Raw genomic sequence first — 23,978 nt, 5'->3', positions numbered from 1 at the left:
TAATCATCTAACATAAATCTGGGTGTGTGGCTCATCTTTACTGACAGAATGTAAGAGCAGGGCGGGGAGAGATGAGAAAGTGAAAAAGTGGATGCTGGTCTGAAAAGATGGTCAGCTCTTGTTAAAGCAGATTAGCTATGAGAATGTGGGACGAGGTCATTTCCCCATGCCAGTTAAAATTTTTATTTAAAGACAGAGACATACACACCCTTCAGACCTCCCACAAGCTCCTGCATTATTACATCTCTAAATAACATCACATTACAGACCTTACATTTACACACAATAGACACCAAGGATGCATTTTAAGCCTCATTGTGTTGTTTTAGTGTGTTAATGGAATATAATGATAGTTGGCCATCACAAAAGAGTTTGAAGTCTGGAAACATTCCCACACGTAAATCCAGCCGTAGATGAAGATGAGGGTGGAGTGGGGTATTTTTAGCTGTAGGGGGGCCTACATAGTGCTGCTGCTCTACAGGGTGTGTAATCTGTGAATGCATGTGTGTGTATTTTAGGAGCACATGCCTACGTTCCTGTTTAATGGGTATGAAGACCTGGATACATTTAAGCTACTAGAGGAAGAAGATCTGGATGAGCTCAACATCAAAGACCCGCAACACCGTGCCGTACTGATGACCGCTGTAGAGCTACTGCAGGATTACGACAGTAAGTACACACATACACTGATGTTCAGAAGTTTGGTGTCGGTCAGATTTTTGAAAGATCACTTAGGCTGCATTTATTTGATTCAAAATACAATAAAACAGTAATGTTGTGAAATGTTATTACAATTTAACATAAATGTGTTCTGTTTTAATGTATTTTAACATGTAATTTATTCCTGTAATGGCAAAGCTGAATTTTCAAAAGGCATAACTCCAGTCTTCAGTGTCACATGTTCCTTTAGAAACCATTCTAATATGCTGATATGAACAAGAAATATTTCTTATTATCAATGTGAAAACACTTGTGCTGCTTGATTTTTATTTATTTTTTTAATTCGTAATACATTATTTTTCTGAATCCTTTGATAAATTGAAAGTTCAAAAGAATATTTATTGGAAATAGAAATCTTTGTAACATTATATAATTCTTTACTTATTTAGATCAATTTAATGCATCCTTGCTGAATTAAAAAAAAAAAAAACATACTGACCCAAACAAAAAAACAAAACAAAAAAAAGTTTACACGTTTTAAATACGCTATATACTATATGTTCTAAACAGCGAATGTCTGTATTACATGGATATAGCCATCTGTTAACATTAGCATCCATTAGCAATGGTAGTTATTCAGATTACTCAGGATCACCCTCACCAACTTTATACTTTTTTCCTCTTGTTTATAAATGAATATTTAAGTGTATACGTTTCATAACTTAGTGTGTGTGTGTGTTCTAGGTAGCAGTGATCCGGAGCGCAGCGCCCTCTCTGGCTCTCAGGAGAAACTCCTCTGTGAGGGGCGTGGCCTCATGGCCGACTCCCCACGGGACTCTGGTTGCTACGAAAGCAATGAAAACCTAGAGAATGGTAACCAGGGGCTTGTCTAGCATCTCCATACCAACCACATCACCGTGTTCAGCCTAGTGTAGCAACGCCATGACACCATACTCTCCCTTCTGGGCCACGCCTCTCTCTGCCATGACTCAGTGTCCTGACAGCCAATGAGAACCTGTCATCACATCTGGATTTAACCCAGGCCTGTTTGTCTGTAGCATCTGCTGTGCCCTGTTCTCTATCTGCTTTTCTGCTTCAAGAGGCACTCTGTCATCATTCCTTTATTTTAACTCTCTTATCCAGCCTACCCAGACTGCTGCTTCTGCTTCCTTCCATTCTGATAGAAATCACAAATCCAAAAGCTGCAGCAACTCTTGCTATTGCTAACTGATCAAAATTCATCCGCTGCCTCAGAAAAATCCAAAGAGAGACAGACAGAAACTCATAAGAAACAAATACAAGACTTGTGCTCACAGCAGGTCTTGAACGTGACGATTTTGAGAATGTTCTCCATGGCAAAACCACCACAGACCCATTTCAGGCTCAATTTAAAGTCTCTCCTCCTCTCTCCCTTTGCCATTTCAAGAAATATCACTCCATAATTGTGTGGTGTGTTGTTGTCATATTGCACAAATTCTTATGTGCCTAAAAAGAAAAGACTTTATAAATACAAAATGGAGTTGATGAGTCACATACATTTGAAAGGTGATATTCTGCATAGATTGTGTAAAAGTAGGAGCTAATCTACTATTTTAAAGGATTTTATCCAAGAGAAAGTATCGTATCTCATTCTGTATTTCCAAAGAAATTTAATGTTTAAGGTTTTCACTCCCCTGTTGTCTTCTTAACCTCCTACTGGCATCTCATAACACTGACTGATCCCTCCTCCTGTTGTGTATGACAGTGTATGAGTCTGTGTAAGTGTGTGTGTGTGTGGAGTACGATTGTTTAGGACGGATCAGAAATTTGTGCAATCTGCCAAAGTGGAAAATAAATCCATCCTTTGATCTTTAGCATTCTGGTCTGCTTGCTTTTTTCATGTTTTCATCTCTTGATATAATTTTATCTGTGTTGATAACTTTTCCATTTATTTCTTGTGAGAGCAGCAGTACAGAGCTTCTTATATTCTATATTAAAACATGTGCTGCCTTGTCACCATTAGAGTTTTTTGAGTCATTGATTCTGTTAAAGAATATCTGATGTCCCAAAAAAATACTTTATATGCTCCTTTCTTTCATTTCCAGATTCTTCATTTCTCAACCATGTCATTATCATTTATGATCTTTTTGTACATTTATCTTAAAGGTCCCTGCATATAAATGCTCATCTTTTTGCTTCATCATTTTATTTATTCACTTTTGATGTGGGAAATTGGCAGAAAATGGTGCTTTCAAAATAAATATTTTCTGGATTTGCGGTTTTCTCTTTACTTAATGTCTTAACCCTCACACTTAACGCTCACCCAAACTTTAACCCGAAACTAACTCTTAAAGGAACACTCCACTATTTTTGAAAATAGGCTAATTTTCCAACTCCCCTAGAGTTAAACAGTTGAGTTTTACCGTTTTTGAATCCATTCAGCCGCTCTCCAATAATACACACCATTATTGGTGTGGTTTATGCATCATTTTGTGAGTGGAAGAGCATAGATCATTGAATCAGATTAGACCGTTTAGCATCTCGCTCAAAAATGACCAAAGAGTTTCGAGAGCAGTCGGTTTTAGTACACGATATAACTACAGAAGAGTCAAGTTTTAAATAGGAAAAAAATAGAAACTCTTTGTTCAATTTTTAGCAGATGCTAACAGTCTAATCAGATTCAATGATCTATGCTCTTCCACTCACAAAATGATGCATAAACCACACCAATAATAGTGTGTATTATTTGTTTGGCTCATGCATCAATAAGAAAGTGGGAGAGCTGCACTTTCATGTGTGAAACCAAATTGCCACAAGAGAAGCTCTTCCTGATCATCAACTTTATGACATCAAGGGTTATTCCGAGTAACCAAAAAAAAAAAAATGAGGTACCATCGGAAGCCTTTGAGGAATTTATTATATGTGATTAATGAATTTATGTGAAAGCATGACTCTCTGTTTCAGGTAAGAGCCGCAAGGTGTCGCGCCACAGCCGTGGTTCATCTGGATTTGATTGTGGGGGTGTAAAGTCTCCAGACTATCCCACTCTTCCCATGACTCACTCCACTGAAGTTCTTCAGCAGCAGGCCAAGAAGGAACGCAAGTTCCCGAAGACATTTCTGCCCCGGCCCATAAAGGGCTTCAGTCTGCAAAGCCTCTGCCTCAAGAAGGCCTCCAAAGCAGGACAGACCTCCCGCATACTGGTCAGCCGAAGCTGTGAGGAGTTAGACGGCCCCCAGGAGACCCCTGAGTCTTGGAAGCGCTCACATTCTCTGGGGGATATACACTGGGAGCAGGCCTTCAATCAGAGGAAGAGTGAGGGTGAGGATAAAGGCAGGCCGGAGAGCAACAAAAAGAAAGTAAAAGCCAATCCTGTAGAATCAAAATTGGACCAGATCAGCAATAAGGCTGAAAGAAAGATGGGCTCACCGCAGAGGTCTACGGTTCCTACACAGCTTCCTCTCAACACAGTCAGCCCATTGCCTGCTTCTCAGACCTCACACGGCCAACCAGTTTCTGCCCCAACTAGCCCTGCTCCACGGACTCACCCTAAAAAGCCACCTGTCCCACCTCCTGTGCCTGCTAAAAAGTCCAAAGAGCGTCTGCCGAATGGTCTGCGCCACCCTCCACTAGTGCTGTCCGGTTCAGTGCCAAATACACCAACCCTACCCCCAAAACCCACATTCACCCCAACCATTCCCTCCGAGAGCTCCCCATCAGTGCCATTATCACCAGGTGAATCTCCAGCAGCTCTGAGTCCAGCCTGGCTGTCTGACCTACCTGAATCAGCATGTCCTCAGATCCACGGAGCTAAAGTTGCCCTCAGCAGGAAGATCTCCCATGCCAAAATGACCGACCTGGAGACTCTGCTGGAGGACCGGATGCACTTGGAAGGCATTGACCTCACCGAAGAGCCGTATTCTGATAAAGTAAGTCATGATTTCACTTCAGATGAATCTAGTAGTAATGCTGTTGCCTACCACAATTTTCAGGTATTAGTAGAGTCCATAGCATTCACAAAAATGAATTCCTTGGAATCATAAAATTGCATCATATGGCAGAGTTCCTCAAATCTGCCCTGCAGAGTTTAGCTCAAAGTCTGATCAAGCAAACCTTCCTGTAATTTTCTAGTAACTCTGAAGACCTTGATTAGCTTGCTCAGGTGTTTTTGATTGTGGTTGGAGCTAAACTCTTCAGGGCAGTGAAGAACTTTGAGGAACCCTTCAGTATAGACTGCACGTTTGCATGAATTGCGTCATATGGTAAAAAAAGGTGTGGAAAATGGCGGCACTATAGCAGTTATAAAAAGTTTAGCAGACTAAACAGAAGCACAATGAATAACCGTAGGGGGCTTGACTCAACCATGCCACTGTCCCTGGAAAGTCATGGCTGGTGTATTTTTTTCCCTTCCATTTACTGCTGGAAGTTCTTTTGAACGTGTCAAGAGAAATAGAAAGAAACGTACATTTTAATCAGTGCTCATCTAAAGACTAATTTCCACTCATCAGTTTCCATATAAGAAGATATTCCCATATTATCTATACAGTAGGTCTCTGCTGGAGTCTGTACAATTAATCAACCTTCTTTTCTTTGGCTATTTTTAATTGCTAAATGCACGGCTTAGCACAGACATAACTATCACATATCCTGTATCCTTAAAAAGTCCTTTCAGTCATGGCAGCAAAAGCAGTGGTTTGAGACCATCTTGAATCTGGTATATCTTCTTGGGTATCTCCTCAGTATGTAATGTCCACGCTCATCATCAAACCAAATCTGATTCAAAGTCACTTTTGATATAATCCAACACAAAAAGGTGAATAAGAGGTGAAAAATGTCCCCTCCCTATTATGAAAACACTGGAACAGTTTGTGGTTTCAGACTGCCTGGAGTTTTAGTGCTTTTTTTTGGCAGCCAGTCCTATTATGCCTGGACCCACAGACTATCATATGTACCCCAAATTGGAAATAAGAAATTGTTAAAATCAGTTAAAGCTGATGTGTGTGTCATGTAAATGAAATACGTTTTTCTCTCGCAACTAGTTTGCTGTTCATTGTTTGATTTCCCTGAGGAGTGTAAACACTGTGGCTCTGTGGCACGATTAAAAAAAAACATTGCTCTGCTTGTGTAAGCTTTGTACTTGGACTGTTGATTATTTCACAAAGATGGCCGAGTATTGCCCTTATTGAGCTAACTACAATAAAATACTGCTTGGTTTGGAATATTATGAAGCCACATTATGTATTTTAGAGAAGATGGCTATTTGGTGTGCTGCTAACAAAGACATGCTGAAAATGGTTAAACTGGATCTTAGTTACGACACACAGGGTGATGTTAGCATTAGAGCGCTGAATCTCACATTTAACAAACAATTTAGTCTTGCTCGCCTTGTAATGCTGTAATTGGCACATAAAGTTTGCTTGTTTGTGAGTCAACCTCCGTTTCCAAGAGTGTTTGGTCTCCACCATCCGTAAAGTCAGTAAAAAAGCCACATGAAATACACTTTATGATCTGATCATTTCTGTTGAGATGAATGTTGCGCTGCTCACATTAGCTGGGTGCTAATCACGGCTTAGCTTGAAACAATACAGCATTAGCATGAGAAATTCTCATATTTTTAATATTTTGATGATTGTAAGGTTGCTAAAAATGTTTTCCAATTGCTTAAACAAGGTGGTGAAATTCACTAGATCTTGTTTTCCTGGCTAATCTTTCATCTTCTCATCTTCTGTGTTTCTCAGCACGGCCGCTGTGGTATTCCTCAGCTCTTAGTACAGAGGTACTCCGAGGACTTTCAGCAGCCAGTGAAGGACGTGGCGTCCAGTCTGGATCAGATCAGAGTTAAACAACTCCGCAAGGAGCACCGCATGGCTGTGAGTTACTTTAGCAGATTCCATTATTTAATTTAGCACATGCATGTCCAATTAGAACATAATTTACTACATTAGCACTGACATTTAGCCCTTTGTGTTTTCCTTTTCTCCACAGATTCCCTCGGGAGGCTTGACTGACATGTGTCGGAAGCCAGTGTCTCCTGTTCACGTGAGATCTGTGTCTGATTGGCTCGTGTCAATTGGAATGCCCATGTATTCTACCCCTCTATCGGCTGCAGGCTTTGACACGCTGGAACATGTGTCATCCTTAAACGAGCTGAAAGTGAGGGAAGCGGGCTTGAAGCAGGACCATCACATACGTATTCTTCTCAGTGAAGCCCAACTAGTCACAGCCAGCAGCTCAGGACAGTCATAATACTAACACGAGCTGTTATGAACTTGACTAAATGGATCAAACTTTGATGGTGAAGGGACAGACCTGGACAACAAGGTTTTTTGCAATTTCAGAAATGACTGATCTGGCTTCCAAGGACTGTTATTGTAGGCCTTTCAACAGAAGTTTCCATAGAAACATCTAGTTTTGCCTGAAACATCTGCCTGTCGAAAGCAAGCACACTTTTTTTCTGAGAATTTATGCTTTTGTATGCATTTAAAGATTGTTCTGAATCCCCTTTTCAAGAAGTTCGAGATTTATTTAGTGAAAAAAAAATGTAGTGCTTATTGAAGCACTTGAGTATCAAGAGTATTTCACCTGGCCAAAGCAATGTCATTTCATGCAGGTTCGTTAATATAATATTACTTTATCTCTCAATGCATCTAGTATGTATATGAAAAGATGTGTACTCTTGGGTGAATCATTCCCAAAAGCATGATGTTGCCATATGAGGATATTCAGAGCAATGCACATTTTGATTTCAGGTCAATATTTGGTCACGGTTTTAGAAAATGTGTACTATGTTTGTACAAACTGTTTCATTTTCTTTGTTTCTTCAAGGTAACATTTAACCATCACTCTTTATAAACCGCTCAATATAATATTCAATATTCACAGCACATTTAATCTTCCCAGACTTCTAAACACACAATATTAAATGTGCATCACTTACTCGGCTGTTGCGGCATATCAAATTTGATTACTGTAGCAGCTCTATCAATTTATGTTGCCTGTTATCTTGAAAATTATACTCCTGTGTATCGTGTACCTCTTATCGTACTTATCTCTGATGCAAATGATGCATCACACAGCTGTAATATGCTTGCTGGAGTGAAATGTGTACAGGTGTTTCGTTTTGTTTTTCTTTTGTCCCAGATTGCCTTGCACTTTGACTGGGGTGTTGAAGACTTTTGAATCGTAAAAAAAAAGCCTCAAGCTCTTGAAAGCACACAGTCTTAGCCTTAAAATACAAGTAAATCAAACTGAAACTGACTCTTCCTCTGACTAACTTCTGACACTAGTCACATACAGACTGGTACTTTACCCATGAGATAAAAGTTTTTAAAATTGGGAAGAAAGATCCATGAAGCATTATTTATTTTGTCATTCAGAACACAATGCAAATGGCATGCGTTTGTGTGTTTCAGGGAGAATAAAGTGTTATGGACATAACTTTTTCTTGCACACATCTGGTGATTCTTTCACCAAAGACAGACAGCTTCTGGCAGACTCACTCGTTAATAAAAACCTGAGTGTGAAGTACAACATTAGCTGACGTCTGTTAGTTACGTCACTTAGGCATTAACATGACGTCTTCACTGCTCACAGATTTAAAGCATTCCATCACTCCAAATTAAGCACAATGAAGCGTGTTTGTCCCACAGTCACTCTCAGGTTGGTTTTGATTGAGCGACTGAGGTGAAAACTCAACATTTAGTTGCTTCTACAAATCCTTTGGTTTTCAAGTTGTGAAAAGACACCACTCATGTTTCCCCGAGGACTTGCGGTTTTAGGAAATGGTGTCTTTTTGAAAGCGTGCTTCAGAATTGTATTTCTCCCTCATGCCATTTACTCTTTTGTATCTTATCCAGCACAATTTATAAACCATAATGCTCAAGGTTTTAATGAATGTTTTAAGCAGTAGAGAATTCTTTGTATCAGAATGGATGCCTTCAAATTGCTATCATTTGAGTGCTTTGATAACAATAAGGCTTTTTATGTGATTAAAATCGAAACTATATTTCATGAAATGTTACTGTAAAAATGCACTTTATTAAAGAATGAAAGTTGTTTTTTAATTCCATTGTGGAGAAAATGAGATTACAAATTGACACATTTACATTTTTTTTTTTTTTAAGGAGTTTGTTTTCAGGACAGATGTTGATGGTTGAGGTATCAAATCTCAAAAATATCAAATCTCTGTTAAAAAATAAAAAAATAAAATAAAATTATAATCACTTGCTAATTAATTACAGAACTAACCATGACCAGTTAATTATTTCAACTTAAATGTTATAAAACTGGGTCTTAATTACATATATGAAATGATTAACTGAGGTTGCACATTCTGTATATGTAATTGATATTTAAATAACTTATTTTTGCTTTTACATCAAATGTAATTATTAGCTGTACTATACATCATAAAGCAATACTCTTTCACCTATAGTTAGTGACATGCTCCAGTGACCATTGTAAAATATATGTATAAAAATGATTTTATCTGGTTTAAGTTCGCTAATGATTGTCTATAAAGATTGCTTGTGTATTTACAAACAAAAATGTCTTAAAATATTTGTCCCTTTGAGGTGTAATAATAATAATAAAAAAGAATACCCTACACTGACTGCTGTCCTGTACTCTGTATTTTCATCATTACTCCAGTCTTCAGTGTCATACGATCCTTCAGAAATCATTCTAATATTCTAATTTGGTGCTCAAGAAACATTATTATCAGCATTCAAAAACAGCATTCAGAAGACTATAAATTTCCAACTTTTGAACTGTAGTGTATATTATTTTTCAGCCTGTCTGAGACCAGTGTCCTTAGGTGACACAACCCCATTGATCTTGATATATACACTTTTATCTTCAAAAAGAAAGAAAGAAAAGAAAAAACTCAAGGCCTTCAAAATGATGTACAAATAATACGTACCCATGGCACATATATCTGAAGCCTTATTGCATCAGTAAAGATCAATTTAGGAGAACAAATTAGGGGACATACTATTCTTTTTTCATATCTTTTTTACTTTCTTTGATTAATTACAAAACCCTCAGGAAACTATATCCAAAATGGGGAGACAACAACAAACACAGCTTGAAGCTAAAAGGGAGGCTTATTTTTTCCCTTGTCCACCTCTGATTTGGCAAACAGCAGACATGATTATATTCCCAGTGGGTTGAATGAAGACATTATTTCATTTGATTTAGAATGCCTCAGTGAAATGAAAGATATTGTGTTGCACTATAAATGAAACCATTGTGAGGCAGACTGCTTTTATCATTCTAACACTTACTCACTTACATGGCAGAAAGAGTCAAATTTAGTTTTGCTAGTTCAAATAATCAAAAACTGCTCAGTCATGAACTTGACTCTTGGCTGAATATTTGTTTAATTAAAATTGTTTCTATCTTTAGTGTGTCCTTATTGCCATTTGCTTCAACAGTATGTCTTGGAAATCTGGATCCCAAAGCACAGCTGTTTTTACACTGTAGATAAATAATTTTTTTATTATTATTATTATTAAAATATATGCATTAGTTAAAATGATTAGTGGTTTTGCAGCTGAATGTGTGTTAGTACCACTGATCTATAATATAGTCATATATAGATCAGTGGTTAGTACTAGTTTTTCTTGGGCTGCACTGACTCCGCTTATTCTCTCGCGCGTTTCCACGCGTCTTCCGCCTGGTGGTGCTAAGAAACGGCAGCGCGTGAGTGTGAGTCCATCCTCCAGTTGAACTTTTCCCTCCACATTCAGTAATCTGACACCGACACTAACCCCTAAAAGCAAAGGATGGATTCCCCACTTCATTCGTAAAAATAGCTCAGCCAGAGCCGACGAGAAAACACGGCCGAGCGGGGGGCAAACATCTGAACGCGTGTGCTCGCGCGCATCCATCTTTAAAGTGACTTTAGTTTTTGTTTAAATGTTGACTAAAAAGTTTTTATCTAAAGAGGCGGATGGGTGACGACCGTTCTCGGCGCTTCCATGTGAGGAGACGATGAAGAATTACAGCAGCAGTCCCCGTCTGAACAATCACAGCACGGATCGGAACAGCAGGAAGAGATTCTGGTCCTCGGCTCTCGGGCTTCGCTTCTCTCTGCGCGATTATGGTTTCTGCATGGCCACACTGCTGCTCTTCTGTCTCGGCTCACTGTTTTACCAGCTGAACGGAGGACCCCCTAAAGTTCTGCTGGAGATCAGGCAGTATCTCGGTAAGATTCGCTCTCTTCCTCTGGCTTTCCCCAGATTTTGGAGACTTGTATCGACTTCTGTCTCGTCACGGCATCAGATTGTCCAACGTTTCCGTTGTGTGTAGCTGTGTGTTATCTTGTTTAGGCGTGTTTGGACAGGTTTGTTTTTTGCGTCCTCAACTTTACGCAAACGAATACTTGTCTGAAGTCAGAAAGGTTTGGGTTGTGACGCTTTTGAGGGGTATTTACATGCGTAAAGTTAATTTAAACAGACAGTTTACCCAAAAAATGAAAGTCATCTTATAGGCTATTCACTCTTACAAAACTGTTACAAACTTGTGTGAGCACAATGGGATGTCAGGAAGACTGTCTCAGTCACCATTCACTTATATTGCATCTTTTCCCCCCTAACAAATGAAAGTGAATGGGGACTGGGCGACTGTCATTTGAAAAAAGTCATGCAGATTTGGAACAACATAAGCTTGAATACATGATGGCAGAATTTTCATTTTTGATGAACAATCCCTTTAACTCATAATAATATAGAATGAAGAACTGTTTATTTTCTTGTTCAGTCTTTATGAACAGATGTCTGTTGCCTTTCAACACAAGCAGTATATGCATGCTGAGATCATGTTCCCTCTGTCAAAGTAAACCAACCAGTATTTCTGCTGCATCTATGTTAATGCAACAGACATCAACTTGTGTGTATTACTTTTTATCTTTATGTTCAATCTGTGTGTTTAACACATTCAGAGGTTAGTGCAGTCTTTGTGTGTCTTGTTAAGGCAAAGAAATGTTTTAAAATAAGCCTAAGATTTTATTTAGGTTTTGACAGTATAGCCTATTTGTAGTCCATACTAGATCAGGGCTAGTTGTCATACAGGCAACTTCTTATATAATTGTTTTGTTTAATTATTGCTGAAATGTTTGTAATATGCAGTTTAATACCATGTTCCATTGGGACAAAATAAAAAATAATCATTGGTGTAAAAAGTGAGACTATTTCTGCGCTTAAATTTATTTATGTTAAGCTGTCAAAGGAAATGTGCAGGAGGGCTGTGGGAGCAAGAGAGAGATGTCGAGCTGACAGGTGTGTTGTCATAAAAAGCAGTCTGTGTCATTGTGTTGGTATGAAATTGAAAATAACATTACCATAAGCAGTGTATGATTTCATTCTGCCAGAGTGTGTTTGTGAAAGGGACTTCTGTCATTCCATCTTAAGGATGTAATGTGCACATGGATCAGCCGTCTACTTACCGACAATTCGTCTTTTTAACACTAAATGGAATCAAAACAGTAAAAAAAAATTCTGTTGTGTACAATCTTGCAACTTGGAACAATTAAAACTAAAGAGCTTTGTTTTAAATGTAGCTAAGACAAATTATTGGGATTTAAAGTGTGACAACTGATATTAATATGCATTTAATTTAAGTAGTTTGCTATACTGTTATAAAAATGTCATATGTTTACGTTACAATTTCATCTTAAGTTTGCTTATTGTTACTCCGTTTGGGACGCTGCGTAAAACAGACTGTTATAAAAATGTCATATGTTTACGTTACAATTTCATCTTAAGTTTGCTTATTGTTACTCCGTTTGGGACGCTGCGTAAAACAGTGTTTTGTGTTCTCAAGTATGATCTCAGTAATCACACTATATCATGATATATATTGGTCATAAAAGCCTGATGTATCAAGTATGATACAAACCATAAAACAAATATTCAATATAAATAAGCATTCATTAAACAAACCTATCAAAAAAAAAAAAATTATTACTACTACTACTATTTCATACATAAGTCCATACAGCTTTAAAGTTTTAAGCCTCCATAAATAGAAAGATGTAAACCAGTCAGTTATTGTCTGAGCAGTGAACCAAAAATACATCTTATGGGCAGTTCAAACAAAACTGAATATTGTCATCATATACTCCCCCTCATGTTTTCCCTGCCTAACATCATCTTTTTTGTGCGATGGATGAAAACCATACAGGGTTGTAAAAGCAAGAGAATCAGTAAATGTTGGCTATGTTTTAATTTTTAAAGGTGAACTATTCCTTTAAGCAAATACAGCGATGCATTCTTGAGGTACACTTCAGCTTTTTCCAAGTGGCTGTTTAGTGGGTTCTCAACCACTTTCAACCCTCCTGCTCAAGCCTCACCCTTTACCATCAACACCTTCATCAGAAGCACCCACGGTTGCCAGTCAGCTCCTAAACTCCCCCAAAACACAGCACATAGAGCCAGTCATGTCCACAGCATAAGTTTTGTAATGTTTTGGCCACATGTGCATGTAGAGAGATCTGAATTCCTTATTTCAGTGTATTTGAAGCTTCAATCTGTAAAACATCTACATTTCTGAATCTTAAATGGGGGTCAACAGCTGACTTCCTCATCTGCCAGTGCAGAAAGCTGACATGTCATTGGCATTTCACATATATACATGTCCAGGGATGTGCTGCACTCATAAAGCTAGGCAAAGGAAAACACTTATTCTCTGCAGGAGGGTACACAGGGTAATATTTATTTTGCACACAGTTTTCAGTTTCAGTGTGCTTCATTATGAAAAACTCCACAATGGTATTGCCAGAGCATTTGCTGCTGCATAGAACGAGAAATTGTAAACAAATAATTGAAAAACAGTGCAAATATTTAAGTAATATTAACAAATAAAAAAATTGATAGTGCAAAATAAACTAAAACATAATGAAGTAATGCAATTGTGGTTAAAGATGTAATATTGCTTGAACAAGTCATTAAGAAAGAATGAAGAAATAGACTAATTGTGCCAAAAACAGTGATAATGAGCTTGTGTTTCGTGATGGAGACAGACTCCAGTCAGATCATTCACTGACCCTCATACTGTGGTGACAGACTCATGCTGGCATAGTCCTTATTAGTGCTCCCCTCATAAGACACATTGTTTCATTGTTTAGTATATTATTAAATGTGTGGTCCATCAGTGTATCTAACTTCATGATCAACTTTCCCGGATGTCTGTGTATTTTGTCAGAAAGTGCAGCTCTGTCTTAGGTTTGGTTTGATGGCAGTGTGCACACAGTTTGTCTACATGTCTCTTATGCTCAACAAGTCTGCCATTATTTGTTCAAAATTACAGTAAAACTGGTATTATATATTATATGTGTTATATTATTACAATACCTTTTTGCACTTTAATGTATTTTAAAATGTAATTTATTCCTGTAATGAAAAAGCTGAATTATCACCTTATTATCAATGTTGCTTAATATTTCAAAAGAGAAATAGAAATTGAAATAGAAAATTTTTGAAACATTATACATGTCTTTACTTTCCCTTTTCATAAATTTAATGCATCATTGCTGAATAAAATGTTTAATTTCATAAAAAAATAATGTACTGACGACAAACTTTTGAACGGTGGTGTAACTGTTTTTTTGTTGTGTTTGTAATTTGTTTGACAGTATTGTTCTGGTCCAGAGTTTCAGAGTGATGGTGGTTAGTAGGTTTTAGTGAAATATCAGGATATTATCAGGACTTAAACTCCAGACCAGAGAGAGAGAGAGAGAGAGAGAGGGAGAGAGAGAGAGGACTGGTATGTAGTGAATTAGTGGGGGTCACTGAGTCTCTCTCTCTTTTGAAGCAGGAGAATGAGCATCTGTCCTGTTTACTTTAAGAGCAGGTGTTACTTTAGGCTGTGCTGTGATTCGGTGTGTGTACACTAAGCGAACACGTGTGTGTTAAGTCACTCTCTTGGACGGTGCTCAAGAGCAGCGCTGTTATGTAGCTTGACTAGTGTGAGGAAGTTCAAGATGGTATTAAGTCTTTCCACTTTTCAACTAGTTTTGGTGTATTAGTTTTGGAGTTGTTGTTGTTTCAGTTGTCTATAATCTGTGGTTTTCAGATCAGAGGTTGAAGTGTAGTGTTTGTGCGTGTTTTTATACACTACAGCAGCGCTTGATGTGGAAAAAATAAAGTGCCGGAATATAGAAACATTTAATAGTTCAGTTCATTTTATTTATTTATTCAATATATTGTTTGTAGGGTAGGCAGAAACAATACATACAATAGGTTCCATCATTTTAACTAACTAGATCATATTCATTAATATTCATTTAGAATATAGACAAACCACTGTAATCGCCTAGATTGGCAATTTTTTTTTTTTTAAATCTGCCCTATATTAAACCATTCCCTTTTTGTTTTCTATTAAAAACAAATTGCAGAACATGAATCTATCAATTTGCCACTTCTATAATTCAAAGTGACATCAAAATCCACAAATGCCTTTACTGTAATGTCACAATCAGCTGCTGCCTGCTGGTCATTGGAACAAAATAATGATGTTTCTCTGAAAAAATATGATATCACGGTTTCTTTTAGAAATATCACGATTTTATCACAATTCTTTGTCATGCTGGTTTTACTATTTTACATGTTGTCTGAGCATAACAGCCAAACTAATTTCCCTATTATAAAGATGAAGTCTTTCAAGGTAACAAAAAAAGAATGTCAGATATTTAGGCAAAAGAGGGCGAAAATAAAAATCTTTGTTCTTATTTTTTAATAACAAAGATAAAAGAATGACAAAGATACACATTACAACTACACATAATATACAAATAAAACAAACAGTGCTTTATTTTCAGGTGCAATAGGTGTATTTAGCAGGAGCATTCAAGAAATTGAATGAACAAATATAAAAATAAAACCCTATGTATACTGACTCCTAAAGCAACTGTATTAAATTTCTTCAGTCAAGAGCAGCAAGTGATTTTTCTGTTTTGTTGTTTTATTAACGTTAAAGGAAGAGTTCACCCAAAAATTAAATAAAACAAATTAATACAGGTTTGGGACAACGTAACAGTGAGTATGACAAATGAAAATTTGGGGTGATCTACCCCTTTAATGACAGTCGCATGTTCAATAGGCCTACTGTCCCTTTAAGACCTGCAGGCATCTAATATACAGGCACGTATATGTTTTTCTCTCAACTGTTTACTTTAATTTTAGACATAACCAACTGTGTCTACATGTCTACATGTAATACTGTTTTTTTGACAGTATTAGCGCAAAAGATAACTTAGTTCAATAATCAGGTGCTGTTTGACCAGCTGTAGCGCGAGCGTTTTGGGTGTATGCGGCGCTCAGAAAAAGTATAGTATATGACGGAGGCGCCAGAACTGCGACTGATAGAATGTGTGCTGTAGCACAATACTACGATATTTCTTCAAAAGCAGATTGTTGAGACATTTTAATTGTCCAAGATCAAAAATCGTAATATCGCACACCCCTATCTTAAGGTATAGAAGTGGCAGTGTTGTGACCAATTCTGACCACCTGCCAGATTATTACCCCCAAGTATTAGTAGGTTTATGAGTAGGCTTTGTCTGTGCTATATATGTGTAATATATATACATTCATATTAGTGTTGGGCGATATGCTCCATAGTCATATCATCATATTGTCAGTGAGATCCCGATACACAATATTATCATGCTAATTTATTTATTTACTTACAAAGTTTCATAGCCGGAGAGTAAACCAACTCCAGAGTAAGGCTAAAAGCAGCCTAATGTTAGTGTAATCTATTAACTAAATATATACAATATTTTTAGAATGACTAAATTTGTATTAAATTTGATAACAATTTAATAGAAACATTTTAAGTTTAGTTAAGCTATCTAAACTGTATGATGAAGAAATCTCTTATGCTTACATTGCATGTACATTTGCATATTGTTTATGATGAGAAAATTCACAAGAGAGCAGAATGCAGAAAAAGAAATATGATGGAACAAATAAGACATCAAATTATTTAGATTATTATTACTAGATAAATTAATTAAATTAGTATTACTAGCCTAGTTAAAATTAAATTAAATTAGTATTACTTGCCTGGTGATGATGATGATGATGATGATGATGATGATGATAATAATCGTCTGGCTATCGTCAAAGGCATCATCCATAGGCAATAATTCTAACTATCATCGATACAAGATACTATTGTCTATCAGCACAACCCTAATACACACACACACACACACACACACATATATATTAGGCTTGCTGTGATAGTCTGTGTTGACGGTGTTACCAGTGTTAAGCCATGGTGTTCAATTAAGCCAGGGGAAGTCGTGGCTTAATGGTTAGAGAGTTTGACTCCTAACCATAAGGTTGTGGGTTCGAGTCTCAGGCCGGCAATACCACTACTGAGGTGCCCTCGAGCAAGGCACCGAACCCCCAACTGCTCCCCAGGCGCCGCAGCATAAATGGCTGCCCACTGCTCTGGGTGTGTGTTCATGGTGTGTGTGTGTGTGTGTTCACTGCTGTGTGTGCGCACTTTGGATGGGTTAAATGCAGAGCACGAATTCTGAGTATGGGTCACCATACTTGGCTGTATGTCATGTCACTTTCACTTTCACTTTTTTAATGAGACAAAGCTATAGGAGCAGCACTTTATAGTTTAGCCAGATGCATGTGACAGTCACACTGAAACAATTCCAGATGTGAAGACAGAGAGTTCAGCTGCTGGATGCACTGACGTAAACTCTGCACACACTGATCTCAAACAGATTCCCCATAGAAACACCTTTGTTTCACAGTCTTTGCGGTTCATAATTGCAATCATAAGAAGCGTGAGCAGTGTTATATAAAAGCAGACACTCAAACAAGCGTGTAATCCTCATTTAGATGTCAGTCTCTGCCGAGCTTCACTTATGTACGTGTGATTTTTGGCAGGTCTCATCTTTGCGCTCTTATACAGCCTGCTTTCAGCGGACAGCTAAAGAAACTATTCTCATTTTTATTTCATTTATTCGTCTCACTCTCCCCCGGCTGACAGATTTACATGGTTACTCTCTTAAACTCACAAGTCAACTCCTCCAGAGTGGCACAGGTGGGAGCTTTTGCAGCAGGAAATGAGTGTGCTGAGCTGTCAGTCATATTTTACTAGGCATTAAATGTAAACAGTGTAAGTTGTTGGTGGGCGTACAGTTGTCACATTGCCGACTTATTTAATGAGTATTAAAATCCCACATTACTGAATAGTATCCTATGAGAGTGGAAAAACAGAAAGTGGTTTATAGACTGAAAGGACTGCACAGCAGACAATGTGGATCTATGATTTGATATTTGAACTTTCAGTGAAATATGTACATGGACAGTTGGAGGCTTGCTTGCCAAAGTGGTTTCCTGAATGTTTGACTAGGACAAATAGCCTTTGTAAGATCAGAACTCCATCATTTTCTCTCTATTTCACATACAGTGGATTCTATTTTTTATTTACAGTGCTCCAAACAAAAAATTGAGTAAGGAGCCATTGGCTGCTTTAAAAAAAAAAACTTAGGCGCCAAATAATTTTTTTAGGTGCCACAGAATAATCTTGTTTTATTTATTTTACTATTATTGTTATTTATTTATTTATTTACATTTTAACAACATTTCAATCATACTGTCATGTGTTTATGTCTCATCTTTTCTTGACCTTATTAGCATTTTAATCCATCTTGTCGATGACCTGGGAACTAAGGTTCACTTAAAGTGGGAACTAAATGTATTTTAAAATACACAGTCACAAAGAATTGTTTATTACACAGAATCTGTACCAATATCATGGACCATATGCATTACTTGGCCACTGAGTGTAGTTTGGGCTCCTCCTCAATCCATCCTGTAAATGTTGCCATACACTCTTAAAAATAAAGGTGCTTCACACTGCCATAAAAGAACCTTTTTCGTCTAAATGATTACATAAAGAACCTTTAACATCTGAAGAACCTTTACATTTCACAAAAGGTTCTTTGTGGTGAAATAGGGTTCTTCAGATTATAAAAAGTTGAGAAAGAGATGGTTCTTTTAAGAACCTTTGACTGAATGGTTCTTTTGTGGAACCAAAAATGGTTCTGTGAAGAACCTTTTAAGCACCTTTATATTTAAGTGTATGTCTTTCACACTTTCAGCCTGTTTTTCTTAATTAGTAAAATTCAGTTTTATAGGTGCTGAATCATGTAGACTACAGGTTAAGAGAAAATATTAAAATCGCCAAAACTGTATTTATTGTTTAAATTTCGTTATGAATTTGCAATAATTTTAAAGCTGGTACTTTGTTTATTAAAAAGTGACAAAGCACAAAGCTTTTTGCGATTACTGGATGGCCAGTGTGCTTCAAATAATGAAGTTCACATATAAACAGAATTAACAGCATAGACCATCTTTTTAAGAAGAAGCCATATTATTAAAATGATTATAAACGAGAACTGTTAACGATATTGCCAATATCCACACAGCTGACAGCTTTACCTGTTGTAGTTTGTTCAAGTTGCCACGAAATAGACGCTGCTTTTCTGCACTTTTACTTCGGCACGTCTCCATCATTTCTCTCTCTCGTGGCGAAAGAAGGTTCTTTAGATTACAAAAAGGTAAGAAAGAGATGGTTCTTTAATGAACCTTTGACTGAATGGTTCTTTGTGGAACCAAAAATGGTTCTTCTATGGCATCGCTTGAAGAACCTTTTGAAGCACCTTTTTTTTTTAGAGTAGTTGTGTGTATTAACCTTCGGTCCGAGTTTGTTTAATCACAGACGGGCCGCTTGAGGAGCTTTCGCCAGTGGCAACCTCAGCAAAAACTTCACTCGCAAATGAATATTTTTGGTTGCAAATGCGACCGTTTTAGTCACAATTTGGAGCCCTGATTTATATATTATTTTAATTATGACATGTAAATGTAATGATATTCTATGTGAAAGCTACATTCATTTATAGGCTCATTTAGTGCATTTGATTTGGAACCAAGCCAAACCAGAAGTTAAGATGTGAGAGTCTCAGTTTAATCTCTGACAGTATCAGCTTCTCATTGAAAAGACATGCCTCTACCTACATTTTTGCAAAACTGCAAAATGTATATATATTAGGTAGTTGAGTAGTTTAGTGTAGCTGATATGTTATTTTAAAACGTGATAGCTTTTAGGGACATTTTATTTCCAAAGTGGTGAGATAAGTACAACATCCAACATAATAAAACACTGACAGATTCACGCCCATCAGTTTCAAATGGAATGCTCTTTTAATGCAGAAACACTGGACATTTCAATTTGAAAGTGATGTGAAACTTGCAAAAGTAATATCATGTTGCCATAAGCACTTTTTTCCAATCTGGGCTGAGTCTGAGTTGGACAGAATGGAAATGTAATGCAGATCCTACATGTATCAGCTGAAGTATGTGTGTCTCTCCCTTTAAAAAAAAAAAAAACCTTTTCAGTTCATCTTCAGTTCAGTAATACCTTTTAGTAATTGAACTAATTTTGTAAATTCACAGTTTGAGAAAAAGGGATAAGTGTTGCAAACTGCAAACATAAAGTAGACGATACTTTTTGTTTGCAGTTGTGGTTTGGACCATTTATCCTCTTTCCCAGACTAGAAAATTACAGATTTAGTTCAATTACAGCATCTAATGATTAATAAAACCCCAAAGTCATTAAAGATTCATTCTCCAAGTCATATATAGAATTGTTTCAAATTAAAAGCAGCTACACCCTAATTTCTCTGTATTGGAAACGTTTTACTGTTATTATACTCTACTCTTGACTATTCAATGGAAAAACTATCCACTTTGAACACCAATTCTAGCTATTAGTGATCTCAAGTCAAATTTGGAAATTGTTATGAATTATGTTTCGCAGTGACTCACTGACAACATTTGAAACAGAAGAAGCAGTGTTGTGATTCTGTATAGCTCTCTTTGGTATGTCTTTTGGAGCTCAGCTCAAGTGCTTCTGTTGTTCCTGCCATTGCTGTGTTGAGTTCGGAGAGGACAGTCAAATATTTTGGCAGTGGTCTGTCAGCGAGGATCTTTTGGGTGAGGGAGATATGCTAGGTGTGGTATTTCACATCTGCACGGACTCCTTTTCGGAGAAGAACATCTCGCAAATCTGTAAAAACACATTTCAAACTGTGATTCTCTCACTCAAAACAGATGTTGAGGAAGTCACATTAGAGTTAATGATAATAATACATCAACTTTGAAGGTAGCCAGATCTCCACTGTGTTTTGAACTTATATTTGTGCTTTTTGCCCAACTGTTTTTGTTTCAAAAGGTTGATGAGGGCACAGCTGGCATCTGCATAAATGTGTGGGTGGCTCAGTCAGTGGTACTCTGGGTGGGGCACATTTACCAGTGCCATTAACACAGCAATTGAAGAGCATTCCTTAAAACTTGCTTGTTTGGAGTGGAAATTCATTCCTTACATCCCTTGTCATTCCTGGCCCCCAGGAATCTAAGATCCTTTTTGTGTGCCATTTTCTCTTCAATGATTTTCTATTTTTCTTTAAGGGGCATTTTAAGTACCAAATTTTACAGTTTGGACTGAGTTGTTGATCTCCTTGATGCAATACTGAATCTCTTCTACCACGAGATGGAGAAAATTCCACAAGTTATGTCATCGTCAGATCTTTCCATCTTCATCCTGAGAACATAATCCACAAACTGCCTTCCAACAAGTGTTTCCATTTGAGCCTGTCTTTCTTTGTTAATGCTATTTATAAGAGCCAGACAGGGGTTTTATGTTGCCATCTTCAGATATGTCATATTGCTCCGCAAAATAGTTATGAAGATGAAGTGCTCTGGCAGATCACTATATCTTGTTTGGAAAAGCCGTCTGCCCTGCTTTACAGTTTGCAAGCCAGCTCTGTTTTACTAATTTACTGCTTGTGGAAGAACAGAAGTACCCGCTCTAAAATAGCGACCTTAAATATATGCTGGGCAGATAGGGCAGCCATGCCCGACCCGTTGTGTGTAACCGCTCTGTGCTTCTTGGGCAATGTGTATGTGTCTGTGTCGAGTGTGCATGCCGGTGAGCTTTAATGTTTCATGTAGGCCAAGATATGTAAGTGGTAAGTTGGTTGTTTTCAGTGTTTCAGTTTTTCCACAGTGCCAGCGTATGTCCAAAGTCATTTGGTTCAATCATTGCTGCCACTTCCTACATGCCACGAGTTCACCTTGTTCACTGATTCTCAGTTGGTAGGTCTTTTCTGTTCTGACAGGGTCATGGACAGCTAGGTAAAAACAATGCTAAATGCAAATAATGAAATGTTATTTAATAATGCATGATTATTATTTAAAATGAGGAGAAAACACTTCGCATAATATTCATTGTTGATGTCAAAGGCTGTTATCCATTGACTTGATGTAGAGGATCAGATCAGTGTGAAAAAGCTTGTGGACATGCTCAGGATACACATGAGCTGTTGACTCAGTTTCTCACCCCTACTTTCCTGTAAAATAAAAAATTCCCTTCCAAAGTTGGGGTCAGTAAGCTTTTTTAAAATGCTTTTAAAATAAGTCTCTTAGCTCACTAAGGCTGCATTTATTTGATCAGAAATACATTAAAAAGAATAATATTGTGAAATTGTCTTACAATTTAAAATAACCATTTCCCATGTAGTTTTTTACCCTCTGATGGCAAATCTGAATATGCTGATGTGGTGCTCAACAGTTGACTAATATTTTTGTGGAAGCTGTGATACATTTTTTTTCAGGATTCTTTGATGAAAGTTTAAAGAAGCATTTATTTGAAATAGAAATATTTTGAAATGTAAAAGTCTTTACTGTTTGATTATTCTGAAAAATTCAATGAGTCCTTGCTGGATAAAATGATTCATTTCTTAAAAAATGAAAAAATCCGCCTCATGCTTGTTGGTCTTTAAAGAGTTTACATCAGCTGCATCAGCTGTAAACCTTGCCATCAGTCATTACTTTTGACGACATGTCTGTGAACGTCCTTGGGTTTTGTGGCTATTTCCGGCAGCTTGTAAGGGACAGCACATATTCAGGGGTTGGTGTGATGCAGAGTCAGAGACGTTCGGATCCATTTGCAGTATCTTTATTAGAGAATGGTCAGACAGGCAGGAATCAGATACCAGCATCAAGAGTGTCAAAGGATATCCAGAATCAGAAACAATACCAGGCGGAGTTCGGGGCAGGCGGCAGACGAAGAATAGAGAATCAATAAACAGTCAAGGGTCAGATAACAGGGAATCAGTCAATGTAGAATAAATGCTCAGAAATGTTAGCCGGGGCGTTAGACTTCGCAATGTGCAAGAGTCCGGAGGCAGTTTATATAGAGGGGTGAAGTGGAAACACCTGTGCAGGTGATTAGACCTAGGTACGGGGCTGATGGGACATGTAGTTCAATACTCCAGTGACGGTGTCCTTCGGTGATCGGAGAGAGCTAAAGAGGTGCGATCTATGACAGTTGGACATCTAGCACAATAGGGAATGGCATGGTATTGCAGCCCAAACCATTACTGATCCACCCCTGTGCTGTAGTCTGGGCTCACAGCCGTCTTAGTTGTAAGACTCTTTAAGGCTTCTCCACACAGTAACTCTCCTGGATGTGGGAAAATGAATGTGGACTCATCAGAGAACAACACATGCTTCACATTGTCCCACATTGTCCCTGTGTAGCTCCCGATGAACAATTTTGGTGGAAACTGGAGAATCAATGTGCACATTTAATTCTGCAGTGAGTTGGGAAGCTGTAGTTTTATGTTTTTTTTGGATACAGTCCGGGTTAATACAGCTTCCTCTTGCGTCATCAGTTACTCTTGTTGGATGTGGTTCTTACTTTGTGCTGGCATGCAAACATTACCTTGGATACCGTGGCTCTCAATAAACCACAGAGACTTGCTGTCCTGGTCACAGATGCGCCAGTGAGACACGCACCAACAATTTTCTCTATTTTGAACTCTGATACGTCTCCCATTCATTTTTTTGGATTGCAATATTTTATGTACAGCTTTGCGATTGCTCTGCTAATTCAACCTCTAGTCCTATGGTTTGTCTGAATTTCATAAATGTTGATTTACATTACAAGCAATTGTGCAATTAACATTTCTGTTCATGTGATAGTACTGTTCTTTATGTGATTTTTTTTTTTCTGAAGAAAGATATAAGTGTAAAATGACCATTTTCACCTGAGATTCAGAGCCAGAGGGGGGTAAAAACGACTTTAGAAAGATGGCAGCATCATGTTATTTTTACACAGTGATTAGTAGGTCTATTAGTAAAATCTGTTGACTTTAGCAATCTTTGTTGTATTATATGCTAGTGGTGACCATTCAAAAATGGGAAAAAGCACTTTTCAAGTTTTTTTCTCCAAAGTTTGCATGC

At 37.5% G+C, this 23,978-nt stretch overlaps 2 protein-coding genes across 12 annotated transcripts in view; both read left to right on the top strand.

Annotated features, from left to right (window-relative positions):
• Positions 1 to 9,250, top strand: part of LOC109112923 (SAM and SH3 domain-containing protein 1-like) — a 212,756-nt gene extending 203,506 nt beyond the window's left edge. For all 11 annotated transcript variants that reach the window (XM_042777876.1, XM_042777875.1, XM_042777873.1 and 8 more), the window contains 5 exons: positions 519 to 669; positions 1,405 to 1,533; positions 3,604 to 4,568; positions 6,378 to 6,509; positions 6,625 to 9,250. In XM_042777876.1, the coding sequence (XP_042633810.1) occupies positions 519 to 669; positions 1,405 to 1,533; positions 3,604 to 4,568; positions 6,378 to 6,509; positions 6,625 to 6,885 (1,638 nt within the window). In that variant the 3' untranslated portion in view covers positions 6,886 to 9,250. The remainder of the gene's footprint in view (positions 1 to 518; positions 670 to 1,404; positions 1,534 to 3,603; positions 4,569 to 6,377; positions 6,510 to 6,624) is intronic.
• Positions 9,251 to 10,375: 1,125 nt separating this feature from the next.
• The window catches only part of LOC109113121 (uronyl 2-sulfotransferase-like), a 54,117-nt gene continuing 40,514 nt past the window's right edge, over positions 10,376 to 23,978 (top strand). The window contains exon 1 of the mRNA XM_042777872.1: positions 10,376 to 10,846. Coding sequence (XP_042633806.1) covers positions 10,633 to 10,846 — 214 coding nt within the window. The 5' untranslated portion in view covers positions 10,376 to 10,632. The remainder of the gene's footprint in view (positions 10,847 to 23,978) is intronic.

The sequence above is a fragment of the Cyprinus carpio genome, chromosome A20, assembly GCF_018340385.1.
Source record: "Cyprinus carpio isolate SPL01 chromosome A20, ASM1834038v1, whole genome shotgun sequence".
NCBI classification, from domain to species: Eukaryota; Metazoa; Chordata; class Actinopteri; order Cypriniformes; family Cyprinidae; genus Cyprinus; species Cyprinus carpio.
This window is presented reverse-complemented; position numbering and strand designations above follow the sequence as displayed.